This window comes from Cyanistes caeruleus, chromosome 13, assembly GCF_971803275.1.
Source record: "Cyanistes caeruleus chromosome 13, bCyaCae1.hap1.1, whole genome shotgun sequence".
Lineage (NCBI taxonomy): Eukaryota > Metazoa > Chordata > Aves > Passeriformes > Paridae > Cyanistes > Cyanistes caeruleus.
In genome coordinates, this window is record NC_141713.1 from 15,270,482 (window position 1) to 15,293,745 (window position 23,264).

At 41.3% G+C, this 23,264-nt stretch overlaps 1 protein-coding gene across 3 annotated transcripts in view; it reads right to left on the bottom strand.

Moving 5' to 3' along the window:
* The window catches only part of LOC147650724 (uncharacterized), a 43,875-nt gene extending 21,630 nt beyond the window's left edge, over positions 1-22,245 (bottom strand). The window contains exons 1-6 of one of the 3 annotated variants that reach the window (XR_015275850.1): positions 22,187-22,245; positions 21,964-22,078; positions 21,394-21,436; positions 19,602-19,729; positions 7,803-7,980; positions 1,257-6,340 (exon numbers count right to left, since the gene is read on the bottom strand). Coding sequence is in view for 1 of the 3 variants with exons in the window: in XM_086849131.1 (XP_086705257.1) it covers positions 19,602-19,729; positions 21,964-22,167 (332 nt within the window). In the remaining 2 variants the exon portion in view is untranslated. Of the gene's footprint in view, positions 1-1,256; positions 6,341-7,802; positions 7,981-19,601; positions 19,730-21,393; positions 21,437-21,963 lie in introns of those variants that run through there. The other 2 variants (XR_015275849.1, XM_086849131.1) reach the window with 2 other exon arrangements.
* Positions 22,246-23,264: the final 1,019 nt, after the last annotated feature.

Consider the following 23,264-nt stretch of genomic DNA (forward strand, 5'->3'; position numbering starts at 1 on the left):
TTGATCTTATCAGGCCCTACCTGCACAACAGCAAGCACCCAGCACACTTCTAATGCCTGAATCTGCAGGTCACTGAAAGCTGGAATCCATGTTCCATGAAAGGGACCATAGAGTTATCCTTGGCTGTGCACCTCATTTACCAGGAAACTACATTAATTGCTGATTTCCACCTCTCCCTCACTCTCAACAAGCCACAAAACTCGGTACACTACATTCAATCTTTAGGGCTTAAACAGAAATTACTGGCTTGGCCCTCTGCCTGGCTGAACTAAGTCAACCTTGAACTTTGCAAGATGACTAAATTTATAATGTAGTCAGCAACATTTGTGTTTCCCTAAGTCCTCACTTTGTGGCCTGGACACAGCACTTTGACACAAGCTTCTGGCTACTCTCGTTCCTACTCATTCAAGCCCAATCGTGTAGAAGTCAAAATAAGAACAGAATGAACTCCATGTGCCCACCAGCTGGAAATCTGTCTCTTGCATCAGGACTGCTTGGCTATTTTAGACCTAGAAGGATTATTGCTAACATTCTGAGAAATTAACTTAATCACAACAGCAGTAAAACTCTCATCCTAATTTTTCTGTAGTAATTATGCCACCTTTTACTCATTTTTCTTGCTGCTATCACCATGCTTGTCACAGATGGAAATCTGAACTTGCCTGTTTTGACCCAGCTGAAGGGAGCAGACACAATTCCAATACCAACAGCTCTTTTTCTGTATCTCCACCTCCTTGACCACGCAGAGATACATACATCTCACTTTTTATGGATTTGGGATTATTTCTCACATTGAAATTTGTATGCAGGAAGGAAAAAAACAATCACATATATAGTTAATTCATGTTTCCCCTCTCGTTTTACATCATGCAGTTACTATAAGGATACATACAGATACATGCAGAGTTTGCAACTGCTATTGTAATTATTGCCATCTCACAGCCTTTTAAGTGTTTAGCTGACCAGCTACATTGAATAAGGGCACATGAGATTTGCCAATACCATGATTTTTCTCCAGGCCAAACTCTTCATCCACCAAGTGTTGAAGCACACTTCAGAATCAGAGGCAAACGTGATGTTCTACCCCCTGCCCCTACTTGCCAGAATGCCCTTATGGCAGACAATACATTTTGGTAAGCTTATTTACTGCATGTGATTTTCTGGCAAGTTATGGTATATTTAGTCAACCAGACCAGGAACTAATACCTTTGATTTTCCAGTTTTCTATGCCATACAGCCACATACACAAGCTGGAATGCTGTTACCAGTTTTTTAATGAATCTGCACCTTTGCACCAACGTGAAGTGAAACCTCATGGGGCTGGGATGGTGGGAGTACAGGAGCTAATTTATTTCAAACTCTACAAACAAGAGGAGAATTATAGCGTGTCTGTCTGGATTAATATACATTTAATTTGAAAGTTTTCAAAACTGTTGTTTTTCCTGAAAAAAACGTCTTGTTCTGGCCAACAATATTTAAGAGGTCTTTGCCAAGTTATGAACAATGCTTCATCAAAACACAGTATTGTGCAAAGCATGTAAACATATGCCATAAAGGTTATGCTATTATTCTTTCCAGCCACAGATTATGCTTGTTTTCATAAAGATATTTCACAAGGAACATCTAATTCAACTAATATGATTCTTTTGGTTTTGAAATTACATACATACTTTTCAGAGGCATCACCAAAGTTTAATCTCCAGCATGCTGAAAATAACCCACCACAATTCCCAGAGTGGAAATTTATATGCAGTTAAATTACATACTCATGGTGAACCCAACAGCAGACAGACTGCTGAGAAAGGAAGTCTCAATCAAGTCAAAAACCAAAACAATCTACTTAGTTCAAATAAACTCAGAGATAAACTAACTTTCCTGCTTGGGGATAACATGAAATTTTGATTGCCAAACTTTAGTCACATGTATAAACATGCAAAGGTAACAGAAAAAGAGGGGAAAATTTTTAAAAGAGAAGGAAAACAAAAGATAAAATAACAGGACAGAGAGGAGGTGTTATGACTGGCAGAAAGCATTCAGCATTTCTACAAGAATAGGAATGATTTTCAACAAACAGATAATAACAAGGTTAATAGGAACAGTGGAAGAAAACTTTGAATGGGAGGCCAACAGGAAAAAATAACTGAAGAAGCCGAGGCAATTTAGTGAGAGAAACAGATGTGTATATCATATTTATAAATAAATGAGCTGCATGATCTATTTGGAGTCTGTTAAATTGATAGGAAATGGCCAACACTGAATTAAAATCTAGCAGAGAATTTAATTCCTTATAATATTAAGGAATATGCACAATATTAATTATTCTTCAGCTTTTTGGTATCTATAAGCAGCAGCTTGGACTGCAGTAACATCAAGTTCAAAAAGTCTCTCTGCCTACCAGGGCTCAGTTCTCAGAATGGCCTGGGACCATGTGGCAGCAGGGTTAGAGGTGGTGGTGTGACCCTGCTGTCGTAGGTGAGGCTGTGGAGGTCGGGATGAAAAACCCAACATTTGGCAGAATGTTCTTTAGTTTTAGACTGTGCAGATTTGGATAAGCTAAGCACTGGCTGTGCAGACCACCTCAGGTCCAGCTGGAAGCTGTGGAAGTTTTGTACTTGATTTAGCAGCCTCCAACTTGGCATCCAAAAGAAAAAGTCCAAAAGAACTGGAAAGTTTTGAAATAGTTGAGATTAATGGCTTGCCAAAGGCCACACAGGAGATCTGGCATCTTACTGGCTTTACTCAGAAAAGCAAACATGGCACGTATGAACTTCAGTGGGACTTTATTATTTCAGTGGCACATTTCCTAAATTCAAGCAATATAACAGACAAGATATATCTATGAGCAAATTTACATTTACAACTAAAAATGTTCCTTAAGAAGGAAATAATTTTGACTATTCTGAAAACATAACCTGTGAGACACTGTAAGATGTTGCTGAATGCAAGAGTTTTTGAAAATTTAACTTCTGCAGTTTTGGACCAAAGTAGTCTGTTAGTTTTCCAATGTTAATGTAATTTAGAATAGAAACTGAATGTCTAAAACTAGAATTGCAATGGCTTTCACCTGGTGCAGGAGGGCTGGCTGCACTTTCCTGAACTGCACCAAAGCAGCAAGTGATACTGATAGAACCTGCAGTGAGGACAGGCACAACACAACCTCCAGCAGCTACCACCTGGTACTAGAACACACCCCCATGGAAGTAGCTGGGAAGAACAACTTATAAAGAAACACCTGTCTGTATCAACACACTGCCTGGCTAAATAGGCATGGGCTAGGAAGGAATCACTGTCTGCAATACAGGACATCCTACATCAACATAATTCTTACTTGTGCCCCTAAACTTAATCCTAAAGAAAAGTAAAATGTCACCTGGAGCTAGCATAAACACTTGGAAGACATTTTTGCCATGAACACTGATTTCCAGTGTTCATGTTTCCAAAGATGGGATATATCATTAGGATTATGCATAGCAGAGGTTAAGCCACTAGAGAGCTATCTAGTTGCTAAATTTAAATAGAATTGAATTGTTTTAAATGCAATTTTTTTTTAAGTGCAATGTTTCCAGCCTTGTTCCTCCAAAGTCTGAATTAAGTCTTATTAAATACTTCTCCAGCCTTGTTTGGGACTTGGGACAAAGTCAATCAAGGAGAAATAGAAGTAACACAAGTTCAAGCAATTTCGGTAACACAAGCAGAAGGTAACACAAGTTCATAGGAATCCCTGGAGGATCTGTAGCACAAAATACACTTAAGCAGATCCAAGGCTTGAGTATTATTTACTTCTGCACAGCACAGGGTCATTGCATAGACTGATACTGCTGAGGGAAATTCCCATAACAAGTCCGAACCAGGACACGTCCTATTAGGAAAACATTTCAGAGTTGTGGGTAAACCCTGAATCATAAGCATTAAACTACATATTTTGCTTAGGCATTATTCCAGGCAGCGAGATCAGACAGACACAGTATGAAACCCTCACTAAGTATTTCTTAATCACTTCATACTACAGCTGCTGACAAACAAATGTGTAATACCTAGTCAGGGTTTCTGCCTGTCCCGTGCCATGAAACCCTTGGAGGAGTATGCAGATTAACCAATGTATTTTTTTGTAATATGCCATTTCTTTCCCACAAGCTCCATATCCCACAGGGGTTAAATGGTACAGTAACAGAATTAAAATAGATGCAGGAAAGAACATAAGACTTAAAAATAGATGAGGGATCCAGGAGGCAAAGATACAGGAAGAGATCTTCAATATAGGCTGCAACAAGCACATGAGAGGCTGTGAAAAAAACACCACAAAACATGAAATCATTTTCCTCCTTTAAGTCAATGTGGGTTTGCCAGCGCTGTTTTACTGAGGCAGCACTTCATGCAGAGAGAAAAATTGCATTTGATCATGAAGTGAATGAAAAACCAGTGTAGTAGGAGACAGTGACAGACACAAACATTTCACTGTTTATGTGGAGTGCAGAGTCTGGTGGCCCTTGAAAGAGAGAGATTAGCTTCAAGTCTGCCTTTATGCAAACAAGTCTGATAGCTTTAACATGAAATATTAGAACAAGATATGCTTTTGTTCTGCAAGAACATGACACACTACCCCACCCACTCACCCCCCAGTCTTGTGTTTGTAAGGAAAAGCAATGCTGGAAGAAGCCTCACTGGGTTTGAAACTATGCAAGTTATTCATTCACAAATCTTTCACCTTAATGCAGCAGTGCAGCAGACTGTTTCCAGTAGTAAGTACAGTGCATACTTGAACAGAAAGACTAACTACACAGCTGAGTTTATATATCTTACAGTGACATTCTTGAGATTCTTTAACCTACAACATAAAAGTAACTAATCTTAAAAAGCCAACAGTGTAACTAGTAGGTACTGTAGCAGCAGTTCCTCAAACACCTATTAGCATGTGTTGACAGTTCTGAAAGGAAGGCTGTTGAGCAGTTATGCTGGGAAGTAAACATTGCCTAACCCTGAAGAGTAACCACAAGAACAGAAAAACAACTGTTACTGCAGCTCGTGTCTGCCTCCCACAGCACTGATCCCTGACTACTGAAATAAAAAGATTGAAAGTCACCTGAGGATCTAACTGATATTTAAATAATTTTCTTATATCTATATAGTCTGCAGTTCAAAAGTCTGTTAACCACTTCCACCTCATTACTCTCCACCCCTCCAGAAAGTCTGGTTACTAGCAAAACAAAATATGCTGTCTCTCAAAAGCTTTATATTAGGTGTACAAGTAATATGGGTATGATTTCAGAGTCAACCACAAATAATTGCTTATTCTAATGTTTGGATTCGTGAGCCTGTTAGACACAAACATGTGGCCCAAAATGGACAGCAGCTAGAATCTATTTGGAAAATTCTGATGAAGATCATGGAATTTTGAAACATTTTATCAGAGGAAACCACCAAGTCTCATACTAATTAGCATCCTTTACCATTATGATGCTATGCTGGAGGATAAATGGTTTGGCTTGAGGGGAATGGAAAGGGCCAGAAACCAACAAAATATCTCTTTGCCCTGCTTATTTTTCAAGGTTTGGGATCAGTTTATCTTGTCACTTTGAATGTGTTGAATAATCTCGAGAGTCATCCTCCTTGGGAAGAGAACAGTTGAGTGTGAAGCATCTGAAAAGAAACTCATCTGCAATATGTAGATGAAGGATCAGTAAATCACGTGTGGTGATTTGTAGAAACACTGGACATAGTGTGTGACATGGCCTCAGAACATTCCTGCTTGAAACTCTCAACTAGAAATTAACAGCAAATGTAACAAGGGAGACTCCCAGAAATTCCTTTCTACATGAGTATTATGCAAACTCTTCAGAGATTAAGATTTACTTACTCTCAAACCATAGAGTGAGATGGTAAGCCTGAGATTCACCAGCAGATCTTGCTCTTGCCAGTAAAAAAGAAAACATAGCATGGGTTGAGCAGCTCTTCTTTCATTTGTGCTTCTATAGTTCAGATCGTGGAGAAGGATCACACCCCAAATCCTACAACAGTTTAAATCCCAAGCACCTTCTGGCCAAACAGAAGTCTATGGACATGCAATCCCCCCAAGCTGTCAGGGGCCAGATTCATTAAACCCACCATAGCATTGTAGTGTCTGGAACAGAAGAAAGAAATCACACAGAATGCTGCACCCCTCTACTCCTAAAAGCAGGAGCAGCAGCAGCCTCACACTGCCAGTTCAGCCTTTATTAGGAGGGAACAAGTTCCACTGCCTATGGTGCATAGATGAGATGTGAGCACCATGCATGCAACCAGCTTGCACACTTCCACCACCCAGCGCTCAAAAATTATCCAATGGTGAGGATAATCCTCCAGCCTGTGGGAGAAAAAGAAATGTGAAATGACCCTGTGCTGTATGTTCAAATTTCAGCCAAGAGTAAAACTGAAGCAAATGGCAGGAATTACATGTTTGCTATGAGGCATGAAGCCAGAGCTAGAAGAATTGCCTCTATTCAGTGTCTCAGCTTTAGAAACCAGGAGTAGATAAACAATTAAACAACGGGTTTGGTGTACAGTTTCACTGCACTGAATCAGAGGTGGTGGGGATGTATAGACTAGTACTCTTGGAGAACCCACATTTGCACAAAGATGAACTGTAGCACCATTAGTGCTGATCCATGAGAAACAAAGAAACCTGGCAGAGACTGCAAAGCACGCCTTCCCCAAGCCATGGATACCACTTACTTCAAACAACCAGGAATGCCTGTTACAGTTCTCCAATGCCAGCATTAGACTAAACTGTATGCAGTAGTAAACACAGGGAAAACATTCCAAAGCCCTCTGATGGGCTTCAGGGTAGGGGTGAGCGTGGCCAAAGAAGATTTCTGTACTTTAAGGCCTTAGCAATACAGTCTTCCAGGTTTCACTGCAATTGTGACTGCCTACTTTATTCGCCAATTTCAGTAGACACTGGCCTTCCTCCAGGTACTGATGAGGATTTTTAAAAATTTTGCCCTTTCCAGCCACACCCCTCATATGCCTCCAGCAGCCATCCTGGGCCTGTGCAACAGCACTGCCAGCTCACTGCCCTGTCACAGCAGTGCCAGCTGAGTACTCCCGTTTTATCAAAAAGCCAGGACTTTGGCCAAAGCTTTTAGTTGTTCCTTAAACAAACCCTCAGCTTCAGGTCTCACAACCCAACAGCACACGCGATAAAAGGTAATACCCCTTAAAGCTGGAGTTTGCAGCACCTCTAGGTTCTATTTTTTTCTCCAGTAATGGGAAAACACTGGCGTATGTACAATCTATCTCAAAATGCCACCATTCCCTGAAGAACAAGTTCTGGTTCGAAGCTGTATTCTACCAGCAGACAACTGTCAATAGTGGATATCCACTGCATGATTTAATCCACCTCCCAGGTACTTAAGTCAGCCCACTTCTTTTCACTGGCTGAATGTCCTTAAGCCTAGATACAGATATTCATATATAGCCCAGAGCCTATTGCTGCTTGCTGAGCACTGCTCACAGGATTTCACACAAGATATAAAAAAATTTCCTAAATTTATTCTGTGAGTGGCAATAGGAGATGGGGGAGAAGAATGCAAATACTTTATACAATTAATTCAGCGTTACACAGAGTCAGAGCCATGTGTCTGAACACCTGATTCAATTACAGACTTTGAAACCCATTTAGCTTGTCTTGTATCCCTCATTAGCTATTTGCTATCTGCTCAGGGGACAGGAGGAAAAAGGACAAACCACACATCCATTAAATAGTGCAATACTCAAACAATAATCTCCCAAATCCTTCACTTTGTGTACCATTTTCTGCTTCTTACCTCTTGGCTCTGCTCTGTTACAGATACTCTCATGTCTTCATTCACTTTTTTACTCCTTCCCAGGAGGGCTGAAGTGCCCTCCTGCTGGCTTGTCTGCACTCATCTGACTGCCATCACACCTGCTCCTGATGAAGCACGTCACAGATGGAAAGAGCACAACTCCTCATGACCAAGTGGCCTGAAATGCATTGCACAAAGCTGCTGTACTGACTGGCAGCCCCTCCCACAACATCTCATCCTCCTCTCTTTTCCCTGCACGTGCCACTTTTCAGATCCCAATAAGAATTGCTTGCTCTCACTTGTAGCACAAGTAGCAAAATGCATCACAACCCATAGGCACAAAGTTGATTAGAAATAGCAGTTCTTGTTTTTGTTGTTTCTCTTAAGTCTATGAATACTACAAGGAATGTATAAAAATTAAGAGTCATTCCCTGTAACCCTCTGTTAGTCTAGAATAGAATCTATTTCTGAAAATAACTGAACTTGAGGGTTTAATCTCAGTGGAAGTCCCAAGATATTATGTCAAAAGGGAAAGTAAATAATTACTTTGATGTTTTAAAAAATTTTACCCTGTATACAAAAAGGAAAAAAGGCCCCATTATGTAGGTTGTGCTCCCAGCGTTCCTAAAGGACAAGGAATGGAGGACCCCAGACCCAAAGGCTCTGCATTCACGTGTCCTATTACAGAAGCAAGGACTCAATGGGCTGTCACTATTAAATTTCAATTTCTAGCAAACATATTCAAAATCAGCACAAGACTACACAACAATCAACATTATTTAGTACAGGAATGCAGCAAGTTTTTACCTAAAGATAGAAAGTTTTGTCGCACACCACCCACTTCTTTATTCATTTCACCATTTTAATGCTGGTTTCCTAAAATACTTTGGGAGGGGTGTCATGGCAATGAGCACAACAAATTATTCCTCTTCTGCTGCCCTGTGAAATGTTCCTTTTCCCCTCACTAATGGCTACAAGCTAAAATTAGGTAATGAGCAGAAGGTTGATAAAATGAAAGACATTTGTTCCACTTTTCCAAGCCCTTGACTCATCCCCTCCTCTCACTACAGGTAAGCCAAGCACCTCAGCAAAGAGCTAAGCAAAGAGCCCTGCTCTAAAAGGAGCAAGCAAGAACTATGGCAGAAGGGCAAGAGGGGTGTTAAAAAGAAATTGGAGAATTAAAGAAAGGCGACATGGTGAGCCTATTCTAGCAGCAAGTGAGAGATGAGATTTTTCTAGCAGTTTCCCTACTGAATACAGAACTGTAGGACTTTCACATTCTTAATATTGCAAAAACTATTCACAGGAAATATTCCTACAAGGTGGATGCAGTCTTTGCTTAAGCAAAATTTGCAGTCAAGCTTTCACAACCTTCCCTCTCTTGATTATCAGAGCATCTTTATTTACTATGTGGAACATGCAAATTAAGAGTGTGATGATTTATTGCTCAAATCCTCTACAAGACATCCTCCATAGGCTTTGTCTGTAATTGTGCCATTTACTTCCTACAGTGCATTACGTCTCTGGAAATGTACAGGAACAGTGTGTGTGCAGAATACAATGGGCACTTTGTACAGCAGAGCTAATCCTTTGGGTTACAAACAGTGAGCTCCAGGGTTGGAAAAGGCCTCCTTGGAACCCTGTATCCTTGCCCCATGTTTCACTCAGATTAAGAATGCTTTTTGTGTTTTTAATTATGTCATTCACTACTTACATAAAATCCTTCTAGTAATCTTGACAAAAGATGGTGCATAGTCCACCATATACATGATTATCTCCTGAAGACAGCTTTGAGAAATTCAGAGAGGGTTCCCAAACCTAGGATAGTGTTTGGACTAAGTATCTCAAAGTGACTCTTTGCTGCTGCTATTGTCTTTTACATACTCTGCATCCCCCTTTGTTTCCTTGTGTTTTCTCCCTACTTTAATTTATTTGTCTTAGTTTTTCTAATTAAACATTTCTGTTCGCTGGATGCTCTCTATTTGAGCTATACCCATGCAGTGCAGCACCACCAGCTCTGCTCCCCGCCTGTGTGAGAAACTCTAAGGTTCTACTTCAGAAAAATATTGTTGATTTTGGTGGACCTTAAGGACACAATTAGGCAGCCCTTACTGAATACAGCTCTTTCCAAACCAGGGATGTTTTGGAAACGTACTGGAGCACAACTTCAAGTAAAAAAGTTAGACCTGAGAGGTAAAAAGGTTTCACCAATGGCAGGCAGAAGAGTTGGAAAGCAGAGCCCAAATTAAGGCGAGCACCTGGTGGATTCCTTCCTGCCCAAAGGAAACCACAATTCACCTGCCCTTTCACTAAGGGTCAGCTGCTGTTAACTACCTCATTGTGTTTGTTGCTTCCTCATCTGCAGGTTTCTCACCTGAGGAATCCCCTAGCCCAAAGAAAATCTGTTGTTTAGTGATGAGCTATAGAGTCAACACTGTCTTTGTGCAGCTACTTTGAAATACACAGGCATCTTCTGTGCTTCTGTGGGTTCTGTGAGCTCCAGCTAGAGGGTGTGTGCTGTGACTCACAGTACTGTAATGTACACGTTAACACTTTTCACCCAGACAATGGCATCAAGTTTATTATTTAATATTTTCACCATATATAATCTGTAAAGCATTTCCATATGTTATTAAGTATCATCACATTCCAATCTGAACAGCCCATATGGGATTATTGCTGAAAGGTATTGCAAGCTACGACATTGAAACACAAAGAATGAAAATAAGATTTGCCTTACTTATTAAAGGAAGGTTTATGTGCTGTCATGGCACTGTACTAATTATTGTAACAAGCAATTAAGCCTGCATCCTTATTTTGTCTGTACAAGATTTCTGTTGCAAGCCTCAGCCCTCACAGTATAGCTGAAGAAGTAGACAGTTGTGGGAGAAGGACACAAACACATCCAAAGTGACTGAATGAGATTATATAATGATGTTATTTCTCTTATTCTGAGACACAGCATGGCAGTTCTGCACTATGGAATAAATACACTGTTATCAGAAAGGCCCAGTTGGTTCCCCAAACAGCATCCCACTCACTGAAGACATTTATATGAATTTTTTAATATCTAAGTTTTCTTGGAAAATGACATCATGCCACTCACTCACTGTGCTTTGTTCAGAACTTGTGCTATGCAAAATCATGAAAAACTGTTAAGCAGTCAGCCCTACCCCGTGGCGTTTTGCTGTCACCACTGTGGGACAAGCAGTCCCTTGTTCTGGGCTGTTGTTGACCACAGTCATGGTTCAGATGAGCCCGGACGTGCTCAGCTGGACAGAAGAGCACTGGCAGCTGTGGGACAAACACATAATCAGCCAGCACCTGCCATGCAGAGCACTCACAAGCCTCATTCAGAACATTAAGCTGTCCCCTGATAGATAAGGAGGTTACAAAAGACAGAGTAACTACACCGGAGAGAACACTACAAATTAGACCAGCAACTGCTGCATTGCCTAGATTTTATTAGTGAAGCACAGTATACCCCAGAAATTAAATGTAATGTTACTAAGGGAAAATCTCCTGCTCCTCCCAGGTACATGCAGGACTAACAGCAGAGATGCTGTGGCTACTGCTGCAGGTGTTTGGCAGAGGGAAGACAAGACAGGGTTTGAGAAGAGCTACTCACAGATCGCACCAAAAAGCTAAGGTGGTTATTGTTACACAGACCACTAACCCTTTGGTTCCTTCCAGCTCCAGCAGGGATCCTAAGTTCATTGTCCACTTGAAGCACACAGGTAAGGCTTTATCCTAAATCCAAATGACTACCAGCATGTTATGTACTCTGCTGTTTATCACTGAACTCATCCTCTTACTGAAAAAGGTTTTGCTTTTTTGGTTTTTTTTAAAATATACAAACCACCAAAATGAAATTAATCTTCTCAGGCAGGCAATGAATATTCCCACTGCAGAATGCATTGAACCACTTAACTGCACAGAACACTACAGCCCATTGCCTAGCAGACCTAGCCAGACCACGTTTTCCACTACATTTTTATTTTGAAAACAGCTGAATGCACAAAACAAAAGTTAGTTTCATTCCCCAAGTAAATAATCTGGGCTAAGAGTACATCAGCCAATGCACTTGGAAAACTATCAGTCTGTATTCTGAACACATTCCAGTTAATGCTATTTGAGCCCTTCTATGTTTGTTTCCTTTGAATCTGAGTGAATGCATTTGATTCTGGTGAATGATAAGTCCTCTGAAGAGCTAAGTCCACATTTATTTTTTCAGCATTTACTCAAAGTAAATTCTGGATTACATAATTACTCTGAAGCAAGATAAAAAGATGCATTGAAAATCCATGTTGTCAGTGCTCTCCTTTGGCAGTTATATTCAGGAAATGGAACTACTACATGAATTTGGAAGCTAACCAATAAAACAAATGGCAAATTTTCAGTTACCTGTCTGCAAACCATCTGCATCCCCAGAATTCCCCAAGACAATGTGTGCATAGTGCTAAACAGCAAACCATGTTTGTGATATATCCACAAACAATTCAATAATAAGCAAATAGTTCTGTAAGCAGATGAATTGAAGAAAAACTATTTCCTAGGCTAATCAACATGGGATAACTTACACCTCAAAAAGGGAAAATTCTGCTGCAGCTTCTCATCACAGACAGGGATCTGTGATTACCTCTTTTCAAAGGATATCTATGACATTACTTGTTTTTATCACTCACACAACAAGATGAAAAGGTATTAAGCAGAAAACAGACATGAAATTGAGTAAGCCTGGCTTCCATAACAAAAAGCCCACAACAACCAACTGACTAACTAAGAGGAAGCAGGATCATGCAAAGGAGACTCCAGAAATTTGGCTCTGGATTTTTATGTTTTTCCATGAGCAAAATTTATGTGGTGACTGCACTGGTTCCTCTGTAGTCTAATGAGATCCAGATTTTCTTTCCTCTAATTCAAAAATATGTGCTTTAATAGTTGATGCTAAGTCTGAAGTGTTACAAGCCAGGTACCTTTGATTTCAGTCATATAGAAACCAGGATTGTACACTAAGGACTCCAATACTGTAGCTTTTGTAAATCTTCAATCTCACCAGTCATTTAAGGAATGAGAAGAAGTAGTTTTATGGCTCATCTTTACTGTACATAGCCATTTGTACCAAGAAGCTATTTGGTAAGTCTGACTTTGCAGAAAGATGGCCCTCCTCCTCAAATGTGGGACGATCAGCTTTAACGACAAATGCTGGAGATTTAGGATAACTCCTAAGGAAAACCATTATCATGAAAAATCACTCCTGATCCTGAAAAGGCCTGTTTAAGTCTGAGCTTACTGATATGGTAAGCCTTTCCTGAAGGATATTAGGTGATTTCAAATGTCTACAGTATGTGGATCAGTGCACAAGTCATAGAATCACAGCATCATCTAGGCTGGAAAAGACCTTTAAGATCATCCAGTCCAATCTTTAACCCAGCACTGTCAAGCCCACTATTTAATCATGTCCCTAAGCGCCACATCAACACATCCTTTAAATTCCTCTAGAGGTGGTGACTTAAAAACTTCCCTGGGCAGCCTGTTCCAATGTATAATAACCCTTCCAGTGAAGAAATTTTTCCTAATATCTAGTCTGAACCCCCTGTGCAACTTGCAAGTGCAACTTGAGGCCATTTCCTCTTGTCCTTTTGCTTGTTATTTGGGAGGCTGACACCTGGCTACACCCTCCTTTCAGGGAGTTGTAGAGGGCAGTAAGGTCACCCCTGAGCCTCTTTCTCCTCAGGTGGAAAACTAAACACCCCCATCTCCCTCGGCTGCTCCTCATCAGACTTGTGCTCCAGATCCTTCCCCACCTTTTTGCTCTTCTCTGGACTCACTCCAACCTCAATGTCCTTCTGGTAATAAGGGGCCCAAAACTGGATACAATTTCAAGGTGGAGCAGTGCTGCTCACCATTGCTGAGTGAAGGGCCCTGCTCACTGCATACTGTATTCAGGTAATGTGTTCTGGGAAAGAAATATTTCCAAAGCTCAAAGAGAATTACTCTCATATAGCTCAATACAGCACATAGGCCTACTTCAGAACAAGTTTTCAGGTAGTAAACTAAACCACTCTTAGCTTAAAAAGAAGAAACCACAGCCAGAATTAGGTAAAAATGGATGTCAAAGGTCTCTGAAACTACACTAAAGGAGCCTAGATTTCAAAATGTCTTTGAGCCCAGTGGTCTCAGAAATGGAAAGCATTGATATGGCTTTGCAGGGACATATTAGACGATGGGGAAACTTGTGGGCCAGCTCCTAGAGCACCAGCTAGTAGAGCTCAAGCTTCTGTGTCGTATGACATGCCAGCTTTCCCCCTTTGCCTGGATTTCCTGGAAATATCTCTAAGTTTCTGCCCAGTGCTTAGTCATATGTGTGATCATTTCTTCACTCTTCAAACTGAGCCTTTTTTTGTAGTTCAATGACATATTTCTGCAACTGTCCTCCTCTACTACAGAGGTATGATCAGGAACTGACTCAGGAGAGAACATACTGTAATGTTAAATGATGTCACTGTCACCTAGTGTTCCTGAAAAAAACCCCCGAGAACTCTCTGAAGTCTGTCTGCATATGACACATAGCATCTAAATTGCGTGTCTAGCACGAAATCCATTTATTGGCATAAACTATGCTGGTAAAAAGTAATTGCTTTTAGAGCGTCAGCAAAACCTGTGCCTGGGCATTTCTGAAAATGCAAGGATCAGATTCTCAATCAAAACACAAGAAAGTTGCTTGGTTGGACTTGAGAGTGCCTTTTTCTAGTTTAAATTAGCTTCCCATATGGATTAGGTTTGTGCATCTATGAGTTATCATGGGGTAACTCATCCTATCTCCATCAAAGCAGCTGGATTTTAGGCATCTGTAGGGCTGATACTCAGGTGTTATTCAGCATGGGGGTCTCAAGGTTATTGTAAAGATGACATCTTAACACTGTCATGAAAGATGCCAGCACAGTGGAGCAGGAGACATAGGCCAGATGCAGGTCTCGTGCTGACAGTGGATATAGTGCAAACATGGGCAGTAAACAAGAGGAGGCGAGAAGAGCAAATCACTGCTTCATAAACAGTTTCTGTTCATAAGGAATCAGACAAACACTGCACTTAAGAGACTACATATGTTAAATACATAGGAGACAATGAATCACAGAGTTCACAGTAATAAGGCAGTGAAGCAGTGTGTGTTCACAGATGAGAAAGGCTGGCTTACCTTTTCAGGCCCTGTTTCTGGGAGCAGAATTATCTGCTGGCTAAATCTCCTTTGCAGAGGAGGCAATAAAAGTTCTTGGCTGTAGAAGAACTGACAGCAGTTCCAAAAAAAATCAACTCAGGCAAATCTCTCATTGCTGCCAAGAAATCCCCAGCAGAGCAGGAGTCACTAAAAGCTGTGGGTTGGAACAGGTTAAACAGAAAGCCAGGACACTGCCCAGGGGAGGCAGAACCAGGAAAAGGGATTCATAGAGAGGAAACTAAGAGCAGTAGGAAATTAAGTCCCAAAACAGGTGCTCCTTAACTCTCCTCACAGTAGGGTGAGTGAGAGAACTGGAAGGACAAAAGTGAGAAAATTTGTGTGTCAAGATAAAGACAGTTTAATCAGGAGAGAGGGAAAGAAAAAAAACCAAAACACAACAAAAAGAAAAACAAGTGATACAAAAGCAATCACTTAACAGCAGCTACACCAATACCCAGCTAGTTCCCAACCAATGGCAATCCCTGAAAAACTCACCCCAGACTCTTTGCTGAGTATGATGTTGTAGAGTACAGGATATGCTTTTGGTCACCTGGGCTCAGCTGTCCTGGCTGTGTCCCCTCCCAGCCCCTTGCCCACCCCCAGCCTCCTCACTGCAGGGGCAGAGTGAGAAATGGAGAAAGCCTGGACAACGCATAGGCTCTGCTCAGCAGTAGCTAAAACATCTGTGTGATATCAGCACTCTTTGGTGACTACATAGCTGCTGTGAAGTAAATTACCCCCATCTCTGGCAAACCCAGTACAGGGACCCACTCACACCCAGTTAAAGCTGACTGAACCTTGTCAACAGCCATTATCCCATGTTCAGCCTCCAGCTGCACTTGAGTAATGGCTTCCAGAGGAGTGCAATTCAGGCTTGGGTGCCTCACTCTCTTTAATGAATCAGTAAGAGACAGATTCACTCATTTTACACAAAACACAGGGAGTTGACTTGCATAGCTTACACAGCAGGATGGACAGACCACACACCTAGGCTACTGACCTAGATGCAGACTAAAGACAGGGATAAAAGTAAGTTTCACTGCACAAAGGCCAGTGAAGCTGAAATCTGTGCTGATAAACCTTATAAAAAAGGACACACACTTAAAAACTCTGTTCCTGCCAGAGACCTGGGTAACACTTTTGGACACACTGCAAACTCTGCTGGATTTAGTTTTCACAGGGCACTCCTCCCTGGGGAACAAATTTTGCAGAGGTGGGATCTCCTAGACTCATTTACATTCAGACTCTTGAAATGGGTCAAAGCCTCCCAGTGAAGTGGACAATTTGGATTAACAGTTTATTCCTTCAGTAGCCTTCTCCAAGGAAAGCAAATATACAGGTCACATGAGCCTGCTGAAAACCACTTTTACTTTACATATCACAAGTTCCAGGCTCATATAAACCAAATTACCACACACATGCACTTGCCCACTTTTTCAGCAACCTCACAACAACTCTCTAACATCAGAGGTTTCTGAGCAATCCAGTTCAGTGTCGTTCAGTCTCTCATTCTCTCTCTTTAGATGACCTTTGAATCAAGCAGCAACAAAACAGATTTCTCTCCATGTCCTATCTTTCCTCCACCAGCAGTATGCTTATAATCTCCTTAAAAAGGCTAAGCAGAGGTCCTTTTATGTATATTTTGTAGCTGCTTTGCTAAGCTCTCATCAGCCTCATCACATAATCACTGCTCTTGAATCTCCATAACACTCTCACCTTTATGTCCAGATTCAGATTATAAATAATGTTTTGCCATGGAAAGCAGCCATTTTCTTACTCATGGAGGTTCCACTGGGATACATAGCTTACCCAGAAATACACAGCATTTCACCACCTCATGATGTTGTCTGAAAGAATTTCTTTTGTTCTTTGCAGTGTCTCAGCTGAGAGGCAGAAGACAAATTGACAGAACTCCATATTCCAAATTCAGTTTACAGTCTCACACAAACATACCAACTGCCCAATTCCAAGCACTGTCCATCAATTGTACCTAAACATCGTATCTTTTCATAATGATTCTACAAATATAAAATGCTGATTTTTGAACACTGATTACTCCAGTAGGCTTAACATATTACTCATCTGACATTATATCTGCTTCAGAAAGCATATATCCAGCATTTTTTGCAATATTTTGCAGTGCTGTTTTCACCTGTGAGTCATTGCTGACTTGCAAGCATGAACATGAATGAATGTTATGCAACTTTTACTGAATAAGCTACTGGATCAATTCACTCATCTGAGTGAATGACGTGCTGATATTTTCTGTGCTTTTGAATGAAAAGAAGCTTAGCAAAAGTGACAACATGCAATATTCACACATTACAAAAATCACAGAGAAGTCAAGAAACAGAAATAATAAATGTGTAAATCATAAAAGGCCAAAACCAACACTGAAATGAGTTAAACTGAGCTCAAAGTAATGATTCTGTGGATCAAATCCAGTGGAAGTGATTATGCTCAATACATGGCTTCTAACTTCATCACTTTCTGCTTCATAGCTGGCAAAACCTGACAGAAGTTTGGTTATAGAGTGAAAATAGAGGAAGTAATTATTTTATGTTTTACCTTCCCATGCTTGCTGTACCTTAACTTGAACATTCTCATTTTCTTTGGTAAGCTTTATTTAACTTTTTGCATTCAAAAGAAGCTATTTTCTTTTTCTGACCATATTCCTCAGAAATACATAGCAGGCACAGAACTTCATGTCATCCTTCCAAGTTCTTCAATTTTCTTATGGCAGGAAATTTGCAATTCCCAATATTCTTAAGTTTTTACATCAACAGTTAGAAGGCCCTTTACTGATGCACCTGCTGACTTATGACTGGATGTCTCAGAACCACTGGTCATCAAATACAACTCTTTCACTTGGAAGTTTTTTCACAGTATGTTACAGACCACTGACCTAGGCTCTCAACGAATTGCTCTTCTGTAATGCAGGATGAACAGCAACCTTATAGAAATTAGAAGATAGAAAGGTAAAAGGAAGATAAAAAAGGAAATTAACAGCAAAAAATCCTGAACTTGTGGGTCACCACTTCAGAGGTCTGACCACAGCAGAAAAGCATGTCTGTATCTGGAAATGAACCAAGACACTCCTGTGCCCCAGCTGCAGAGGTCAGGCACACCATGCAACAGGCCTGCTTGGTGTATTCAGTGATGCTGGTCACTGTGAAGCTTTGACAATGACCAGCTCATCATTATTGCAAGAAACAGACTAGCACCTTGAAGTCCTCTTTTCCTGCTTTGTGGCTGAAAGAAACTAGAGAAATAGTCTTTTACAGCCTCATACATGATCACAGCTGTCTCAGAGGTTGTCTGCAAGAAAGAATGCCATGAGGATAGCAACTACAGGTGTCTCCTGCGATCTGCTGGATCAATGCAATGTCTGACAGCTGAAGCAGAAACTGAATTTCAGCTAACAAAATTTCTGGTTGTTGTTCACAAAGGAGTGCTTGACTTCTGCCTCTCAGCTTTCCAGTATGGATGGGGTAGTGCCCGGAAGCCACAGAACCTTATAAGCATGTAAGGCACCCCACAGCTCCCAGTCAGTATTGCCACTTAGAAATTCACAAGCATTATTTCCACTCACAGTGGCTTTCATGATTCTGTGGATGGTGTCATTGTGTCCTCCAAGAAATCCATTAAAATTGATTCAGTTTGCATACAACATCATTGCTGCTCATTTCTAAGATCTAAACTATCATTTCATGCTTTGTGACAGAAGAGGACTAAGCACTGAACAACAAATGTGCTTCCTTTTGTTTCTCAGCTCTCCACATTTTCCACGAAGATACAACATTGCCCAGTAAATACCAATTCACTCAGACCAGTGGGAGGGAGCCCTGGTGGAACTCTCCCCTACCCCTTACACTGCCATACTGGTCATTTCAGTCTCCTACTGCAGAAATGACCAGCTGAAAAAAAAATAAACCTTTCAATCACTGCTCAATGCAAGAATGTGTTTACATTTATATTAAATTCTCTTCCACAGCATACACAATAGCACAAACTGCTGTAGTACACACCAGAGAACACAATCTCTTTTGTGCCCCATCTTCTGAAAGTATCAAAATGCTTCTTAAATGTGAGATTTATTTTTCTTTCAGAGTTTATTCTCCTAATTATACTTTTATCACTGCCATGCCAATACATTCTTCCATTTTGTGTGCAATCATTAGTTACAACAGCACAATGGCATTTTGGATTCTTGTCACAGCCAGTCCAGGGAGCTCAGTGACAGAATACACTGCTGCCACTTGAGCTTACAGTGCTTTCTCAGCCCTCCAAAGCTTCTTGCTGTGTTTCTGAAATGTCAAAGTTGCTGACTGCTGACTCACAGGTAAAAATGGTTTCCTGACTTTTTTAATATTCAAGCCTTACCTCCACCTTTTGTAAAAGTACTGCCACATGTAAGCCATTTGAGCATTTTTATTTTTTTTACCAATTCTGTAACAATTGGAGACTTATTAGTGACGTTGATAAGAATTAACACAATTACTTGATGTAACACAGTGATTTGTCCAAATTAAAATTAACTAAAGGGATTCTGAAGATGAAGATAAACATCTGATACTCACTCTTTTATTAGGACACCAGGACACCTGGTAAAAATAACACTGTGCAAACATTCAGAGGAGAGTGTGGCAGGAACCTGTTCACTGCTTCCCTCTCTTCCTGTCTTCTGCACTTTTGCATTATTATTAACCTGATACCAACAAAAGAGACAGTGTTAGGCAAGCTTATCTTTGAGAGAGCTACAGGCCATAGGTTTTATAATTCTGTCCCCCTTTATTCCATTTTCTTTCCAGAGCCGCCCCGTGCCCCCCCCCCCCCCCCCACCCATGAAATCACTAAGAAGGAACCACAGGAAAGCATCAGTACAGACTGATAGATTCTGTCAAAGTATAGGACTGTGGCTGTACTGCAACAATGCAGGCAGAGACATCCATGTTTCCTTTTATCCTTGTTACTTCTGTTTTATTGGAAAAGGAACTATTTACATAGTCAAAATGAAATTAAACTACATCTTTTCATCTTACAGATGCTTTGGAGGAACTGCAACAGGGAGAGAGGCTATGCAGCTTTTTCCTTTTCCTGTTCTCATAAAGAGCTTCCTAAGATGATATAAAATAACATTACTTCCCTGAAGTACACAGAACTCCTGTGGCTTACACTTTTTGTATCTCACTCACTGGATATAAAGCAGAAGTGTATGCAAAGAGAAAAACTTACTAAGCAAACTCACGCAGGAAAAGCACTGATGAAGTATCTGCTACTATAAAACTTCATGTTTAGATCTTATCATGTTCTTCAAAATAGTAAACTAATTTCTCTCAGATAAAATTCTTCATATCTCCCACTCATAAAATTCTTCCTTCAGATTGCCTAATTTTGCACATTGCAGTCTTCCACTATTATTTGGTTTACAGCAAACTTTTAATTGGAATAACAGTTTTTACATCAGTTATAAAAAATGTTCCTAGTGCACAATTATTTCTTTTTTTTGGCCATGCCATCAGTCTGGCATGGCCTTCCTTTGTAGAAGGACTTTGTTCTGTTCTGTTTAAAGTTCCTGTTAACAGAGTCCATAAAACTATTTTCATTTCACAAAGCAGTTTAGCGTTTCTTATTCCTATAAATTAAAACAATGAGCTATTTTGGGAAGCACAAAACAGGGTGGATTCCATGTAAAATTATTCTGCTGCTATGCACTCACAGCTAAACAAAACTTTAAATTATGTAATATGAAAACAATAAATATTAAAAACCTCTGCCAAAAAAATAGGCTGTATTTCTTGAGTGGATAGAAAAATAGTGTCATAACAGAGGGAAAAAATCTCACCTCAGTCTGAGGGACAAATGCCTGTAAGTAAGAACACATCAACGACATAATAAAAAAAATAAGTAAGGAGGTAGGATCTATTCTTATTACTTTGTTTTTGTAATCTCAGTTTCAAAACACACCTCCTTTGGTGAGAACGAGTCAGGCATAAGATGTTCAGCAGAGGTGAATTGGAGATTTACTGTGTGATTACAGAAATTCACTTTTCCAGTTAATCAGAAAAAAATAACATGCAATAATTAACAATTAACTAACAGGCAAATACACATCATTATAAGAAAAAGTTGATAAATGGGCACAGTATTTTGTCTACTGATTTTCCATAAATGGTTTTTGTTCTAGGAATCTAATGTAATGACCAAAATTCCTTGCAAAGCAGACCAACCCCCTACCCCTGGCTGCTTGCTGGGAGGTTATTTACTACTGTTAGTTCACACAGCTGCATTTGAGATTTGCAATCCTGCACTGAAGCCAAAGCAGGTCCCACTGGGCAGCTGGAATTATGTCCACATGACAAATACACTTACCTCACACCCTGCTCTTGAACATGCAGCGATAGTGACTTTCATACTGTGTGCAAGACATGACAATTGTTACTTTTAGTGAGCTATTAGAAGGCCAGAAGAGCGTTTCTGTTCATAGTTATGATTTAAAAGAGAGTAATACATGAACCCTAACTGGACTCCATAAACATCTGCCAAATATCATTAACTTTTCTTTCGCTTATAAACGCCTTTCTATTATAAGTAACCCTCACAACATTGCTCTTTCCCAAAGGAAGAAGGAAGCTCACAGGGTTCATCCAACCAAAGAAGGAGCAAGTTCTCGTCCAAGCAAACCTCCTCCCCTAAGCGCCCCCCGCCCTGAACCCCACTGTGCCACATTCCCAGCCCGGTACTAACACAAGCTCTCAGTGCAAAAAGGCAGGACGACGGGAGAGGCCACAGACCCCTGGGAGCTTGGTTACGGTAACTGGTTTTTCATGAAAGGCACTCCTACACGACAGCAGTTGCTATCAGGACAAGACTTTAAACCAACAAATCATTTGAAAAAGAAAGACCGCCCCTCTCCCGACCGTCAGCTGTACCAGCCATTACCCGCTCACAGCCGCCTCTGCCATCGGGCCCGGTCACGCCATCGGGCCCGGTCACACACACGACGCTGCGCCGCTCTCCGCCGGCCAGAGATCCCAGGATCGTGGTAAGCCGTGTCCTGCCCGCCCCCGCCATAAACACAAAACATGAGCTACAGCATATTGTCACCCACAGAACCCCCGGCCACACGGACACCACCGCGGGCATTGACCACGCCGCCACCTGCCTGAGGGACACCTCGCATGTCATGTAAGGGCCTTCCCCATTGGCCGGCCCTCCCGAGACAGCCAATCACAGTTCTCGTCTCTGCCGAGGGGCTCTCCCCTCACGCCGGGCAGGCGGCGCTCCTGCTGTGCGCGGGAATTGCGGAGATCTGCCGAGCTCCTTGTCGGCTCTGTCAGCATCCCTGCCCCGGGCCGGGACTGGCCACACCGGCCCCTCTGACTCCGGGAAGCCATTGCTACACAGCGGGTGAGAGTACGGCCAGAACAGAGCGTGACGGCGTGCCAGGGCGTCGAGGAAAGGCGGTAGGAGAGGGGCCCAGCAGCGCTGAGGAGGTTGCGTGGGCTGAGGGCACAGAGAATACCAGGGAGCCTCTGGAACCCCCCTCAGTGCTGGGGCAAAACCTGCTCGTGGTTGGCAAGCACATTAGTCCAGTCTCCATTTACTGTACATTTTCTGATAATTGTCTTTGATCCCGGGGTTAAGACTAAGAACTTTTGCCCGAGTATTGCCCTTTCCTCATTTCCCTGAAAATGTCCCCAGTTTCTTCTCAAGCTGAAAGAGCTGCAGGGTTTCTTCTCTGAATCTACTACTAAAGAACCACCAGATAAGTCTACTTAAGCAATTCTTCCTTCTCAAGAAGGAGATTGAGCTTGAGCACAACAAATATTTCTTACAAAAATACTTTTTACAGAATTCCTTTTTCATCTAATGGGTAAGTCCCAAACTCAACTTTTTTACTTGAAAACGTGTTAACATTTCCCGTAGATCTGCTCAGCAGAACAAATGGTATCATACAGTATGTGTGCATCAAAATGTTCTGTCTCGATTCAGCATTAAACCACGTTCTCCTGCACTGGTAGTGCCTTATTTCTCTCTTTGCTACAGAGACAGCACCACAGGCCACCCTGTTCTGAGCAGACATGGGGGCACTGTGGCAGGCACAGGTTTCCCCATGAGCCTAGTCCTGAGGGGCAGTGCTGCATGTCAACATAAATTCCATGTTTTCACAAAGCACAGCGGTAGCATAAGCAGACTTTACTCCTGAGTTTGGTATTTTCGCATCTACAAAACCAACTTTT